The sequence below is a fragment of the Gymnoscopelus microlampas genome, assembly GCF_963454915.1.
Source record: "Gymnoscopelus microlampas genome assembly, chromosome: 4".
Classification (NCBI taxonomy): domain Eukaryota; kingdom Metazoa; phylum Chordata; class Actinopteri; order Myctophiformes; family Myctophidae; genus Gymnoscopelus; species Gymnoscopelus microlampas.
In genome coordinates, this window is record NC_139941.1 from 58,663,582 (window position 1) to 58,680,040 (window position 16,459).

Consider the following 16,459-nt stretch of genomic DNA (forward strand, 5'->3'; position numbering starts at 1 on the left):
TGTTTATGTCCTTTGTACAAGGCATTCTTCTACTTCTGTTTATGTGGACATATATACATATTTCAGGGGCATGGTGGCGCAGTCGGTAGCACTGTCGCCTCACAGCTAGAAGGTCCTGGGTTCGATTCCCGCTGGGGGACGCTGTGGGCGCTGTGGTTGTGTTCTCTCCTCCTCGTCATCAGTGCCCACACCCTAGGTGGGGTTGGTGAAAGGGCCTTTCTGTGTGGAGTTTACATGTTCTCCCTGTGTCTCCTAGGGTAGTTAATACCATAGATATAGAAACCTAGATACCTCATTGGCCACTGCAGTTCATTGGAGCGACCTGTATCGCAATACCTTGTATTGCTTCCGCCCTCCCTCGGGAGGCTTCCGCGTGTGTCACAGAAGAGGACGTTCGGTAGGCCTCTGATTGGCCTACCGAACGTCCCATTCAGTGACACACAAGGAAACCTCCTCGAGGGAGGGCGGAAGCTGGTGTGCGCCCGAGATACAGACGCCTCAAAGCCAGAGGAGGCGTCTATACCTTTATATGTCTATGGTTAATACCCTCACAAAAACATGTAGTAATCCTGGTCACTATACCGCCTCCCCCATGACAGCCGGGGCGCCTGATGGAGGGGAAAGGAACTGGTTGGAATAACGTGTTCCTTCCACACGCTACGTCCTACCAGGGAAACTCCCCCCTGTCAGTTGACAAGAAGGTCAGTTGGCTCTCATGCATTGAAGGAGGCATGAGCTCGGCTCTGGGCTCCCTAGGCTGGCGGGGGGAGTGTAGCGCCCAGGATCACTTAGACAATTGGCACTGGGTGAAAAAAGGGTTGCAAAATCGTGGGATAAAAATATATATATTATAAATATTTCTTGTGTGTGTGTGTGTGTCTCAGGTGGATGGAGGCGTGTCTTGAAGAGGACCTCCCGCCCACCACAGAGCTGGAGGAGGGGCTTAGGAACGGCGTGTACCTCGGCAAACTGGCCACGTTCTTCTCCCCCAAAGTGGTGTCTGAGAAGAGGCTGTACGACCGGGACCAGAACCGCTACAAGGTACATTATGTACCCTTTATTTATAGAGTGTATGACCAGGACCAGAATCGCTACAAGGTACATTATGTACCCTTTATTTATAGAGTGTATGACCAGGACCAGAACCGCTACAAGGTACATTATGTACCCTTTATTTATAGAGTGTATGACTGAGACCAGAACCGCTACAAGGTACATTATGTACCCTTTATTTATAGAGTGTATGACTGAGACCAGAACCGCTACAAGGTACATTATGTACCCTTTATTTATAGAGTGTATGACTGAGACCAGAACCGCTACAAGGTACATTATGTACCCTTTATTTATAGAGTGTATGACAGAGACCAGAACCTCTACAAGGTACAGACTGTACCCACGATTCATAGAGTGCAAACAAAATGCAGCAGCAAAATGTGACACACACACACACACACACACACACACACACACACACACACACACACACACACACACACACACACACACACACACACTCAGAATGATAGATTGTAGTCTGTGTTCCTCCTCAGCAAAGCTTTACAACTCTGACAGGACAGGAAGTCTCTCCTTCCAGATCCTTCACCGACAAATCCTACTTCCTGTCAACAGTGTTCCACAGGAAACGGGGGGTGGGGGGGTGAAAGGTCAACCGCAGACCCTGAAGGTCGCCCAGCTGTTGTACCCCTCTGAGAAGCTCTGACACAATGACACACATTTTAACATTTATTTATGTCCACACAAAAGGAAATGTACACAAGGACACACATATTACGATGCAGCAAAGTTACATCCACAAAGTCAAGGCATAATGTCCTCATGATACAACAAGCATGTCATGTGACCCAGCCCTCCATGGACCAGAGGCGTCAATTGGGTATGGCAGGGTATTGCAGCTGCCATACCCTGGCTCCAGGGAAAAAAATAAAAAGTAGGCCTACTTTGCGTTTAAAATCTTGATTTTATCAACTAACTGGCTGTGCGCTGCGGAGGAGCAGTGGAGCCTGTCATCAAGGGGCGGGCCGAGTGTGTGTGTGTGTGTGTGTGTGTGTGTGTGTGTGTGTGTGTGTGTGTGTGTGTGTGTGTGTGTGTGTGTGTGTGTGTGTGTGTGTGTGTGTGTGTGTGTGTGTGTGTGTGTGTGTGTGTGTGTGTGTGTGTGTGTGTCGAGACACGAGAGGAGAAACCCAGCCCAATTAAAAGACTCGCCCCAAAACACACTCGCCCCTATGTTTTTCGCCGACCGAGGCCGCCAGATATACCCGGGGCGAGTGTGTTTTGGCTTTTGGGGCGAGTGTTTTTGGACGAGGCGTTCTTGTGAACAAGCAGTGAATTAAATCACGTGTCGCCGGTGGAATACAAGTCGTAAAGAAAATAATCAGGAGCTCAACAACATATAAGAGGATACATGAGCTATCTGTGCTAGCTGCAAAGTGTGTATATTTAAGTATTTTAAAACAGTGAAAGCTACCGAGGAAAAAGAAAAAAAAAGTGATAGACCCCCGCCACGACTCAAACTAACGACCACGTTGTGAATAATTATAAACAAACAACCTCCTGGTGCTTCCAAGTTGGGGGGTAGTTTCACCAAAACCGAAGGTATTGAAGAGGAGAATGTTATGGTCATCAGAGATCAGAGGATCTAGCAGCTGCCATTCTGATAATGTTAGGAGCAATGGACCAGGCAACAGTGAGACTACGAGCAGGTGGGGTCCCGTCCAAAGTGTTTCTAAATGGACTGCAGTCTGCACAGAACCCTATCCATCAGATCCAAAGTATTATTATCATACTCCTATTACAGGCAAAAAAAAAAATCAGGCAAAAATAAGAATTAAATAACATAACCCTAACCTAACCCGAAACCTAACCCTAAAACCGAAATGAAGTAACCAAAAACTGGAAAAAAACGAACCCAATCCGCCCAGAACCGCAAAAAAATTTTTCGCGCGCACTTCTGCCATACCCTAGCTTTTGCTGAACTGACGCCACTGCCATGGACACCAGCAGCAGTGTTTCTGGTCATATGACCCAGCCCTCCATGGACACCAGCAGCAGTGTCTCTGGTCATGTGACCCAGCCCTCCATGGACACCAGCAGCAGTGTCTCTGCATGGCGGCTGACGATCATAGCAGAGACAGCACAACACTCTGCCAGCCCTCCTGCCTGGTTTCTGCCCATCCCAAGTTGCTCTAACAAACAGTCTGCGGGCATATCCCAGGCTGGACCACCAGAGGAAACAAAAGTTCCCAGTCCACTCCTGCACTGCGGCCCGGTGTCAAAGTGCTGTCCGTAGCGTAGCTGCTCCCATGAGCCCAAAAGTCTGTCCACACATTGTTGTTCCTCAGCTAGCGGACACACCACTAGAACACCATTACCGGTAGTTACACCGCCTCTCTTCCCAGTATAGCTGCTCAAGGGAAGGGCAGTGTAGGCTGTGGGTAGACTCCATCGGTGAGCAGCACCTTTCTTGTATGCAGCTTGTGATCATAATGAAGCACACAGTCCCCATACGTTGCAAATGCATCTTAAATGTGAACGTACTACATTAACGCTGGTAGTTACAACAGGGCAGTTTAATGTCATGCCCCGGAGACACACAAACACACACAAACACACACACACACACACACACACACACACGCACGCACTTTTTTAATTGGAATAAAAACAAATGTATGTATGGGGTCTGGATCACATCTTAGTGAACTATCCTACAGTGTGTAATCCCTTGTCGGCGATCAATCTATAGTGAGAAAACCACAACGATGTATGACAGCCCATTTCATAGACAGAGACTCCTGCAGTGTGAAATGCTTAACGATCTGATGACTCCCAGACCACTTTAAAAGTCCTACAGTGTGTACCTGTCCTTAGTGTCTGTGTTGTGAGCTTGTATTTAACACACAGAGCAGACAGTGTTAGTGTAGGCAGGTACACATTGCAGGACCTTAACGTGGTCGGGGGGTCATCTGATCGTTAAGCATAACATACTGCAGGAGTTTATTTCTTGAAATCGGCTGTCATAATATCGTTGTGGTCTTCACAACACGATTGATCCCCGACAAGGGCTGACACACTGTAGGATAGTTCACTAGGATGCTATCTCCAGAGTCAGACCCAATACATACATTTGTGTTTATTCCAATTCATTTTAATCGACTTATCCCGTGATATGCCTCTCTCCCTCTCCCTCTCCCCCCTCTCTCTCGCTCTCTCTCTCTCTCTCTCTCTCTCTCTCGCTCGCGTCAAGAGCGCAGAAGCGGTCAATGACAGAGTTGCCATGTCCGCTTATTATAAGCGACTTTGGGATTGTTTTTCTGTAAAGTTGCTTGAAAGTGTAGTTGCTTTTTTGGCCTTGTTTCCTAATGTTGTTTGAACCAGTTGTTCTCAAACATTTTCATGGCAAGGACTCCCAAATTAATAATAATAATTAATTGTCCACACAGAGGCGCAGACCTCCCCCTTCTGAAAACATGTTGTGCCATAGACCCCCATACAGATCTGTGTGGATTTGGAAAAAATACTCCACAACCCCCCCCCCCCCCCCCCCCCCTAAATATCTTCTTTAAAAATAGCCTATCTACAACGTGAGCTTGTAGATCATCTATTTTCAAGTATCCAATGTATTTGTATATAGGCTTGAAGTGCTCATAGTCGCTTTTGTTGGGCTTGTTTTCACAAAGTTGGTTGCTTATTTCTCTCGCAAAATCTGGCAACACTCACAGACTACGAGACATACACACACACACACACACACACACACACACACACACACACACACACACACACACACACACACACACACCGCTCACTCTCTGTGTCTTTCTCTGTCTCTCTATCTCCTCAGTGCAATAGTCTCAAATAAACAGCCCCCCTTTGAGCACGCTTGCTCACTCTCATTCTGTTTTATAATAATGTTTAACTTAATACAGGACTGGACGGTAACTATGTGGGGGATCTCAGATCCCGGATCTGTTTGTTGTGGTCAGGTCCACCGACCTTCCATAGCCACGGTGGCTGTAATGTGCTCTCATTGGCTGTAGCGTGCATCTCCTCGCAAGGTGCTCGCAGCCCCGTTCATAGTGTATGATATTGTCTGTTGTCCTGTCCCAGACAGATCTGAATATCTAACAATTTAGATATCTGAAAACGGTCGGAAAGCCGTCGCAGAGCGGAGAATCGCGGCCACATCGGGTCGCAGAGCCTTTCACACACACAGAGCATTATCTCGCAGATCAAAGGCCGATCTGCGTCAGGTCGGGAGGTTTTGTCGGCGAGCGCCAAAAAATGTCGGCGACAGCAATATCGGACCTAATGTCCTGCAGTGTGTACCAGCCCTTAGTGTGTTGCTTCACCATCAAAGCTTACTGTGTGGTTCTCACACACACACACACACACACACACACACACACACACACACACACACACACACACACACACACACACACACACACACACACACACACACACACACACACACACACACACACACACACACACACAGCTTATTGTGTGGTTCTCACACACAAACGGTGTTTTTTTCACAACCTTCACCACATCAATGTGTTCACCATGTTGTCTGGATGTGATTGGATGCTCTGGAATTCTCTCTATTATTGTCTATTGTCTATTTATATGGTTGTTGTCAGGCAGAAAACCTCTTATCTCCATTATTCTAACCTTTAGTGTTTTTTTCACTATAAATCACATTTCCTGATTGATCATATTACTACAGCGTCACACAGAAGCATCAAACGTAGCAGATCTACAAGCTCACCACGTGTTTTGAGCTTGTAGATCTGCTGCTTTTGCTGTTTTTGAATTTGAATCCTGGAAAGTAACAGTATTGTATAAATGAGGTTTGTACCCACAGAGATGATATACACACTATGTGTGTTATTTATATACATCTGTGGGAACACACACACACACACACACACACACACACACACACACACACACACACACACACACACACACACACACACACACACACACACACACACGTTTGGTATTACTTCTGAGGACATCAACATTTTAGGAAGACGATTTTATGATTGATTTATGTTTTTTTTAGCCGTAAAATAGCAGATCTACAAGCTCACAAGGTGTCGCGCTGCGACACGTTGTGAGCTTGTAGATCTGCTATTTTACGTGTGTGTGTGTGTGTGCCTGAAAACGTTGCAGACCCCTGGTCTAAACAACATGATCTAAAAATAATAATAATCTGTTCATGTTTCTTCGTGTGTGTGTGTGTGTGTGTGTGTGTGTGTGTGTGTGTGTGTGTGTGTGTGTGTGTGTGTGTGTGTGTGTGTGTGTGTGTGTGTGTGTGTGTGTGTGTGTGTGTGTGTGTGTGTGTGTGTGTGTGTGTGTGTGTACAGAGTACAGGACTACACTTCAGACACACAGACAACACAGTGCAGTGGCTCAGAGGCATGGAGTCAGTGGGACTGCCCAAGGTAACACTCATTATTACCATGTTTTATGTCATTTACTTTTCTTTTTATTTCATTTGACTCATGACTGAAACACATCATTATTGTTCTTGTTCTTGTTTAGTTTTTTTTGGTATGACACTTGTTCTGCTAAATGAGGGAGTCGTGCGTCCCTCCTTGCCCCGCCCACCACGTTTAGGAAGGATAGCCTTGAAAGACGGGCGTAAAAACGTACCTCTACTTATCCTGAAGGAGTACGTACAGTGATAACTCTTGTAACTTGCTTTTGGGGTCCCTGGAACAACATATTTGACAAATGATCGCTTGAAAAAATATATATTCAAAGATTAGCTCATAGCGCGGCACTCGGTGCCGCGCTATGAGCTTGTAGATCTGCTAATTTTTGAATGGCCAAAGAAATCTTAAAATTACACAGATGTTTTCCCGGATTGAAAGGGTTAACATGACCATTTAGAAAACCCATGTTTGTTCTGACTGTATGTTTTATTGTCTTTGATACTTGTTGCCATGGTGTTCTGTAAATACCTTAGTTTTATGATGTCATCCAATCTGTAGCTTCAGGGTCCATCCATCCTATGACTGAAATAGCTTTTAGATACTAAAGCATTGTAGTCACTGAGGAGGCATTTTAAACGCATCATGTGACAACTGGGTCAAATGATGTTGTTGGACGTATTACATGTTTATGACAACGGTTTTGTTATTAACCTGTATATTCAGTCTGTGTGGTGCAGACTTTTATGTTATTTGAATACTCTTATCTATTTCATGAAGAACTTATTTCTTCGTTTTATAATGTTTGTTACTGTACACATGATGGAGAATGGAAAGTCAACTTTCACTATTCCATTGCTTACAATTGCTTTGAGTTAACAATGCCTACTGTACGCATGTACGCACACACACACACACACACACACACACACACACACACACACACACACACACACACACACACACACACACACACACACACACACACACACACACACACACACACACACACACACACACACACACCTTTCCCCTTAAGGAGCCACTAGTGAAAAGGATCCTCATCAGTCATTATATCTCTGTCATGGCCTGTGGAATTAATTCAGGATTCATTTAATTTGCTGCTGAATCTAATAACTCTTTATTTAGTGGACGATCACATGACTGGTTGTTAAACTGCAGTTTTTTTACTTCCATGACATCAGGACACAACCTCCTGGTTACTTAACCCTTTAAGACCAGGAACGCATCTGTGTAACCACTTTAACCATTATCTTATACTTTGGTTCTATTCAAAAATAGCAGATCTACAAGCTCATAGTGCGGCACCGAGTGCCATGCTACGAGCTTGTAGATCTGCTATTTTTTTTTTAATTAAAATTTCTACAAATATTTGAATATATATATATATATATATATAAAGTGAACATTTTTAACTCAAATCTTTGCTTCTGGGGGGGTCCCTGGAACAAAACATTTTCAAATGGGGGGCGGCGGCCAAATACATACTGTATCATTTTGGGGTCCTTGACATGAAGAAGTTTGAGAACCACTGATATAGAAACATACGTTTTTCAAAAAGGATTTAGAAGACATTTGTAGAATCCCCCAAAAAAAAAATGTATATTCAAAGATTTTCAAAGATAGCGCGGCAATGACACAGATGCATTCCCGGTCTACATGGATTAATATATGATATGAAGTCAGTTTTTTGGGCTCAACTTATCGTTCCTCCTGGAAGGTTTTTCTCTTTTTAATGATGTGAGTGTGACAGCATTATGGCTGAAGGAGGAGAGTTTATGAAAAAAACTAACACAGTGTCTCTGTGTCTGCAGATGGAACAATGATGCAATAGTTCAATGCTGCTGTCCTGTGTGTGTGTGTGTGTGTGTGTGTGTGTGTGTGTGTGTGTGTGTGTGTGTGTGTGTGTGTGTGTGTGTGTGTGTTAATAAAGAGCAGGGTGACTAATGTCTTGCTCGGGTTTCATCCTCCAGATCTTCTATCCAGAGACCACTGATGTTTACGACCGCAAGAACATGCCCAAGGTGGTCTACTGCATCCACGCACTGAGGTACACACACACACACACACACACACACACACACACACACACACACACACACACACACACACACACACACACACACACAGTGCTGTTGCTCTCACCTGCAACTTTTACTCCACTACATTAATATTTTACTTTTACTCCCACTACAATTATTTGAACAATTATTGTCTTACTTTGTAGATGTTGATTATTATTACAAAACATACATTAACCACTTCAGCCCTATACACATGTGGGCCATTTGAAAACAGCAGATCTACAAGCTCACAATGCGACGCATTGTGAGCTTGTAGATCTGATCTTTTCAAAAGATTTTATACATTTGAAAACTTGTGAAATGGGACATTCTGCATAATGACTACTTTTACTTTTGGTACTTTAAAGTACATTTTGATACCAATACTTTTGTACTTTCACTTTTACATTTTTTTTTTAAACTTTTTTTACTTGTAACAGAGTATTTCTACTTTGCAGTAGTGATACTTTTACTTAAGTAAAACATCTGAGTACTTCTTCCACCACTGCACTCTCCATGTGTCTCCTCCTTCTGTGGAGCATCGCTTAAAGGGAGTTGTTTGACTCTGGTCTCAAAATGCATCTCAGATTACTGTGAGCTTGTAGATCGTCTATGTTATGCATGAGACACCATGGTAAGGAGGAGGGGCTACATATGGCATCATGGCTGTGAATGCCCCGCCCACTGTTAGGCCTGTTAGCCCCGCCCACTCATCTGTTATTACAGCTCTGTGTGATTGGCTTAGCTCTGTGTCTGTCATAGAGAGAGTCCACTTCCTACACACAGCTTGTAGATCTGCTGTTTCTGAACAGCCATAGTGATGCTGTTGCTGGGGAACCCCCTCCAAGGACCCCCGGGGGGTCCCCACACCCCACTTTGAGAACCAATAACACATACTGTTATCTGTGCTTTGAAATGGATCCCAACGTGGTTGGTTTCCTGTTCCTGTGGGGGCGGAGCTACCGTCTTCCCACAGCCACTTCCTGTTCCTGTCCCTACAGAGCAGTATGTAATGATGTCATATACACACACACACACACACACACACACACACACACACACACACACACACACACACACACACACACACACACACACACACACACACACACACACACACACAGGCCAGATGCAGCGTCTGGGAGCTTAATGTGTAAAGAAAAGAAAAAAATCTAAAATAGCAGATTTACAAGCTCACAACGTGTCGCATCATCACACGTTGTGAGCTTGTAGATCTGCTATTTCCACTAGTTTGGGTCCAGGGAGAAGACATGGAATGTGTTTTTTGATTCTGGAGCAGAAAGGTGTGTGAACTAGTCTGTTAGATCCACCAGACTCTAATAATGTATTCATGAAGAAGTGAGATAATAACCTGTTAATAATGAAACAGGAAGTGAGTAAACGTCATTCCTGTCCATGTGGTTGGTTGTTTAACAGGACAGGTTCTGCTAGAGGAACATTCTATACGTTAAGCAGAGAACTTTTGTTTTGTTGTTTTGTTTTGGCCCGTGTCGGGGAAACGTGCTTATTTGAGAGAAACCCTTTACTCCCCACACACACACACACACACACACACACACACACACACACACACACACACACACACACACACACACACACACACACACACACACGCACACACACACGCACACACACGTTTCCTTCCTGAAAGGCTCTCACTGGGAACCAAGGGATATTCAGCAGTGAACAGGAGAGGACATTCTGTAGGATGAAATTCGCCTAATATAACAGATGCAAAGTTATTTTTTTCTCGCAGGTTGCTTGTTTCTTCCGTAGAACCTGGCGTCTATGGAAAAACAAGCAACCTGCATCGTCTCGTTCTGCACGAATGGTCGCTCGTTCACGACATTCACTGCGTGTTTGAATGTCATGACACTCAACAATGAGCAGGAGTAGAGAAAAAATTAACTTTGCATCTGTTATATTAGGAGAATTTCAGCCTTCCACGGGCTCCCATTATGCCAACGGAGGGGCTCGTTAGACTGGACGAAGGGGAATCTCTGAAATAACTCGACGTCCCTTTCAATGTTGGTGAGTGATTAGCGACACATCAAAGATAACACTTAAAATGTCCGGGTGTCTCCTTTAAGACTGACCTGGGATCAGGTTTAGTGCAGCAGAGACGTGAAAATGGCTGTGCATATTATGCGCGATTAGCGGTGTTTACTTAAGTAAAAGTATCAATACTGCAATGTAGAAATACTCTATTACAAGTAAAAGTCCGGAACGACGCGACTGACACCGTTGTCCTCAATGAACCAGGTGAAAGCAAAGCTTTAATCATAAAATGGTCAGTGGTCCATAGGTCTGCTATTATTTCATAAAGTCCACATTTATTTACAAAGAAAACCTTTTGTCACCCATATTACATTAATACCACTGCGCATATTTATTTATGTTTGTATAGTTTCATATGTGCTTTTATTATGGGGTTTCTGCAGGGTCGGGGTCTGTAAAATCCCGGAAATAATCGGGTTTCGGAACAAATTTCACCACTCCAATTAGGGTCCGAGTCCGTAAAAAGAAAAAAAAAGTCGGAGATGCGTTCCTGGTCTTAATGGTTTGTTGGACAAGAGGTGGCTCAGGAGGCCGAGGGGACGCTTCTGAACCCAAAGGTTCCTGGTTCGATTCCCCGGCTCCCCTTGTGTTACTGTGTGTGTGTGTGTGTGTGTGTGTGTGTGTGTGTGTGTGTGTGTCACAGCAGTGGTGGACAGTAACAGAGTAAATGTATTTGGAATTGAATACATTTTTTTCATACTTCTTATTACTCTTACTCAAGTACATTTCTTGGAAAAATGTAAAGTACTGAGTACTTTTAGATTGGCTGTTTTTTTTTCTTCCCTAAAATGCAATTGGACACTTCTGCTCTCATACTAGCTGTGTTTCTGGCTTCTGTTTACTTCTACTTTTACTTTTACTCTACTTTAAGTATTTTAAAAACCATATTTCTTTTTTTGAATACTTAAGTATATTTAAAAGCGATGATTTTTTTACTCTTACTTGAGTAACATTTTGACTGAGCTACTCTTACTTGTGTAGTGGAGTAAATTTGACCGGGAGTATCTGTACTCTTACTCAAGTGCTGGGGTCGAGTACTTTGTCCACCTCTGCATAAAATACCAATGGTATGGTATTATTGAAAGGTAGAAATAATGACCGGATTTAGGTTTCCAAACTTTTTTTGAGTTTATTAACCCTTTTAGACCGAGAAAATATCTGTGTCATTTTAATATTTCTTTGGCTATTCAAAAAATAACAGATCTACAAGCTCATAGAGTGCCGCACTATGAGCTTGTAGATCTGCTATTTTAGAACAATCGTGAAAATTCAAGTGTGTGTGTGTGTGTGTGTGTGTGTGTGTGTGTGTGTGTGTGTGTGTGTGTGTGTGTGTGTGTGTGTGTGTGTGTGTGTGTGTACACACACAGTCACATGGCGGTCAAAGGGCGGGGAAAGCCAGCTTGTACATGGGTCTGCTCATGCCAGAGCACACACACACACACACACACACACACTCACACACACACACACACACACACACACACACACACACACACACACACACACACACACACACACACACACACACACACACACACACACACACACACACACACACAGAGCTCTATATAATTCATGGTCATCTTTACCAGACGCTCTGCGTTAAGAACATGAGACACTTTAATGAACTTTCCAAACCACCTGACCTGACTGCTGTGTTTCTATTGGCTCTCAGTGGAGCTCTGTGTACCTGTAGCTGGAACCGACCAATCACACAGTAGCCCTTTGGTTGTCTGTGACGAGCCTGCCCCCTTGTGGGGAAACCTGTGACATAGCAAGTGGAAATCAATAGTGTTTACAATGAAAATACTATATAATGATATTTATACAATACTACATATAATAATATTTAAATAATACTACATAGTGATAATACTTATATAATACTACATATTGTTGCTGTCAGGAGGAAACCTTGTATTTACAAAACCTTTAATTTCAGGAAACGGGGGGAAATAAATAGCCTGTGTTCCTTCCAGATTGATCCAGTGTAGTATATAGTCACCAGTGATGGAAGAAGTACTCACATTTTTTACTTAAGTAAAAGTATCAATACCCTATTGTAGAAATAGTCTGGTACAAGTTTGGTGTTCAAAATGTACTTTGATTGTCTGTCTGTATTTTAATATTAATTGATATGATGTATTATTTATTTCAGCCTATACTTATACAAACTGGGCATCGCTCCACAGATACATATGACATTTTTTACATTTATTTGGCTATTCAAAAATAGCAGATCTACAAGCTCACAAAATAGCAGATCTACAAGCTCACAAGCTTGTAGATCTTGAAAATGTGTTCAAATCTTTTTAAAGCAAACATTTGTAACTCAAATCTTTGCTTCCGGGGGATTCTACAAATGTCTTTTAAATCGTTTTCTATATTCAGTGGTTCTCAAACCTTTTCATGTCAAGGACCCAAAATGATATATTTGGCCTCCGACCCCCATCTGAAAATATTTTGTTTCAGTTCAAACATATTGAAATGTATTGAAAAGCTGTCTGTATTTTAATATGAATGAATATGATGTGTTATTTCTTCCAGTCTATACTTATACAAACTGGGCATCGCTCCTCAGATACAAGACCTGCTGGGGAAAGTAGACTTCACAGGTAAGACCACAGATCCTTAACAAAGATCCTTAAAGGAGGAGTTCACCCAAAAAATGACTTATTTTCTATCAATTGCACACCCCATGAAGCCTTGATTTCATGGATTTATTTTTGTTTTTGTGGCATTCCTAAGACAATAATTTGATGACCGTGTGTATTTCCGGTAGGAGACACAAATAATCTACTTTGTGTCTCCTACCGGATACATTAGCCGGTAGGAGACGGGAATCAAAGCTTAGGAATGCGACAAAAACAAAAAAGAATCCATGGATTCAAGGCTTCATAGGGTGTGCAATTGATAGAAAATAAGTCATTTTTTGGGTGAACTCCTCCTTTAACATACCAAGATTAGCCCCTCCCACATCTCACCAGTGGTACCAGATGGTCTGTTAACCCATTAACTCATTCACTGCCAGACGTATTTCAAGCTTGTGGTCCCTCTGCCAGGATTTTGCGATTCTCTAACCTTTTCAAGTAGTCACAGAATATTTATCTCCAGTGTGATGCCCTGATGGTTGCTAATGACTGAGGGGATTCAGGTGTGGTTTCACAAATGTTTGTTGTTGTTTGCTGTTTGAAGATGGTATGTTTCACTCAAAAAGACATGGTAAAACAGAGGAAAAATTTGTTTTTTTAACATTGAAGTGAATGGAGTAGCAACTTTCTGGATAGCGTTATCTCCTAGTTCCTTTGGAAAAAACAACATCTCTTTTTTTAACTCTCTGAGTGCCAAAAACTAGTTATCCCAAGTTTTTTTTCGGAATGCCCTCAGTGCCAAGAACGAGTTATCCAGGTTTAAATCCGGGTTTGGGAAAATAATGTTCAGAACCCAAGATATTGTGATCCGAAGATTTGCTGCTCCATTCACTTCTTGTTTAACTTATTACTGAAAAAGGCTGTATCTCGGCTCCTGAGCACTTTTTTTTACTACTTGCTGGCACAGTATGAACATATTTTTTTATTTAATTGGCACTGAGAGAGTTAAGAGACGTCAAAAGACGCCATTGGTGGTGAATGAGTTAATACCTGAGGCCCAATTCTACTAATGCCTTTCACAACTTCTTGCAACGCGAGGCGTTGTGAGCTTGTAGATCTGTTATTGTCACAATATTTGAAACACAATATTTGCACTCATGACATCGCCGTCTTAAAATGTTGATTATCTCACGAGTATAATAATATAAACTGTGTGTGTGTGTGTGTGTGTGTGTGTGTGTGTGTGTGTGTGTGTGTGTGTGTGTGTGTGTGTGTGTGTGTGTGTGTGTGTGTGTGTGTGTGTGTGTGTGTGTGCACAGAGGAGGAGATCAGTAACATGAGGAGTGAGCTGGAGAAGTACGGCATCCAGATGCCCACCTTCAGTAAGATAGGAGGAATCCTGGCCAATGAGCTGTCAGTGGACGAAGCTGCATGTAAGTACAGTGATGCTGGGATTCAGGCGGTAGTACTCAATGTGATGTGTGGGCACTGGAAATCATGCAGTACTACTCTTCTATTTGATGTGTGGGCGCTGGTCTTCAGGCGTCAGGCTTCTACTCTATTCGATGAGTGTGTGAGTGTGTGTGTGTGTGTGTGTGTGTGTGTGTGTGTGTGTGTGTGTGGGCGTGCATGCGTGCGCGCCTGTGTGCTGTGCCACCTGTTTGTGTTTAATTAGTGTTAGGGTCAGAGGTTTGGTATTTGTAGTTATTACACTGACCTGGACCATAGCCCATTGGTTCTCAAAGTGGGGTCCGGGGACCCCCAGGGGTCCTTGAGGGAGTTCCAGGGGGTCCCCAGCTAAATGATAGATTAGGCACCAAATGGACCCTTATGGGTCTGTAACTCTGAGAGTGTACAAATGGAACCAAATGGACCCTAACGGGTCCATTTGGTTCCATTTGTACACTCTCAGAGTTAAATTGACATAGATTTTGAAAATATAAATTGCGGTCCAAGTGATAGAAATGCCATTAAATGGGGGTCCGTAGCCCTAATGCATGTTAAACTGGGGGTCCTTGAAATTAAAGTGGTTGAGAATCACTGCTAGAGCCGTAAAAAATCTTCTGTTATGGGGGTCCCTGGCATATCTTTTCAAATGGGGGTCCGCGGGTTAATAAGTGTCAATTTGGGGGTCCTTGACATGAAAGATTTTGAGAACCACTGCCATAGCCCCCCATCCAGTTAGTAGTCAGTCTGAAAAAAAGAGAAAAGAAAGAGAAAAACACGGGACAAGACAAGCTCTGCAGTCAGGAAGCATCATGCACCGCCCAGTGCTGCAAACACGTCCTCTGTCTGGGATGAGAGGGGGGGGGGTGAAGGATGGGTAATCCCGCCGGCATGTTGGCGACGCTTGGCCGTTGTTCCGCCTCGCCCCCCCCCCCCCCCCCCCCCACCCACACACACACACACACACACACACACACATTTGAAATATTTATTTATGTCCACATAATAAGAAGTACAGGATGTACAAAGGACATAAACACTGCCAGTGCAGTCAGATGAAGGGAAAACAGACAGTTACAAAGTGCATGTAAAGCAGAGCATTGTTACATACAAAACAAATGATGTCATACTTGTCAAACACAGCGGACAACAATCATGGGTAAAGGAAACAACGCCTCCTCCAAATTGAGCGGCTTCCTATAATAGCTGATATTGAGCAGTACCTTGCTAATTGTTTGGCCCTCCTTTTGGAGAGGCCGGCCATTTGCAGGCCCCTCACAACCAACTTGTGCCCTAGGCTACCAAAGATAAAAAACAAAAGTTTACATCTGTAGCCTAGCTGAGAGATGGTCTGCTCTCTAGCTGATGATATTCTAGCACTTTGGAAGGCTTCCTCTAAGCTGTAATCAAAAGTACAGCCGACCTCGAGAATGAACACCTCCCTATGGTTTTCATTAACAACAATGACATCAGGGGTGTTAGCTGACATGTTAGAGAACACAGAATCATCGTTACACAGGTTAAACATGTTATAATGTTAGAGAACACAGAATCATCGTTACACAGGTTAAACATGCTCGGCTTCACAGTAGAAGGCTTATACAGCATGATGGAGGACCTGAAAATAGAAGAGATATCTTTTGATATCAAATCCACTATTCTGTCATGCCTGCTTATGTAGAGTCCCCTGTATACATGTCACCCATTTAAGATGTGGGACATGGTTTCAGCTAACACACACACACACACACACACACACACACACACACACACACACACACACACACCCTGC

The 16,459-nt window shown here is 43.4% G+C and overlaps 1 protein-coding gene across 2 annotated transcripts in view; it reads left to right on the forward strand.

Annotated features, from left to right (window-relative positions):
* The window catches only part of iqgap2 (IQ motif containing GTPase activating protein 2), a 96,162-nt gene that overhangs the window by 23,389 nt on the left and 56,314 nt on the right, over window positions 1-16,459 (forward strand). Inside the window, exons 3-7 of one of the 2 annotated variants that reach the window (XM_084053889.1) lie at window positions 885-1,041; window positions 6,399-6,476; window positions 8,462-8,538; window positions 13,178-13,245; window positions 14,541-14,654. In XM_084053889.1, the coding sequence (XP_083910015.1) occupies window positions 885-1,041; window positions 6,399-6,476; window positions 8,462-8,538; window positions 13,178-13,245; window positions 14,541-14,654 (494 nt within the window). The remainder of the gene's footprint in view (window positions 1-884; window positions 1,042-6,398; window positions 6,477-8,461; window positions 8,539-13,177; window positions 13,246-14,540; window positions 14,655-16,459) is intronic. The other variant, XM_084053890.1, reaches the window with a different exon arrangement.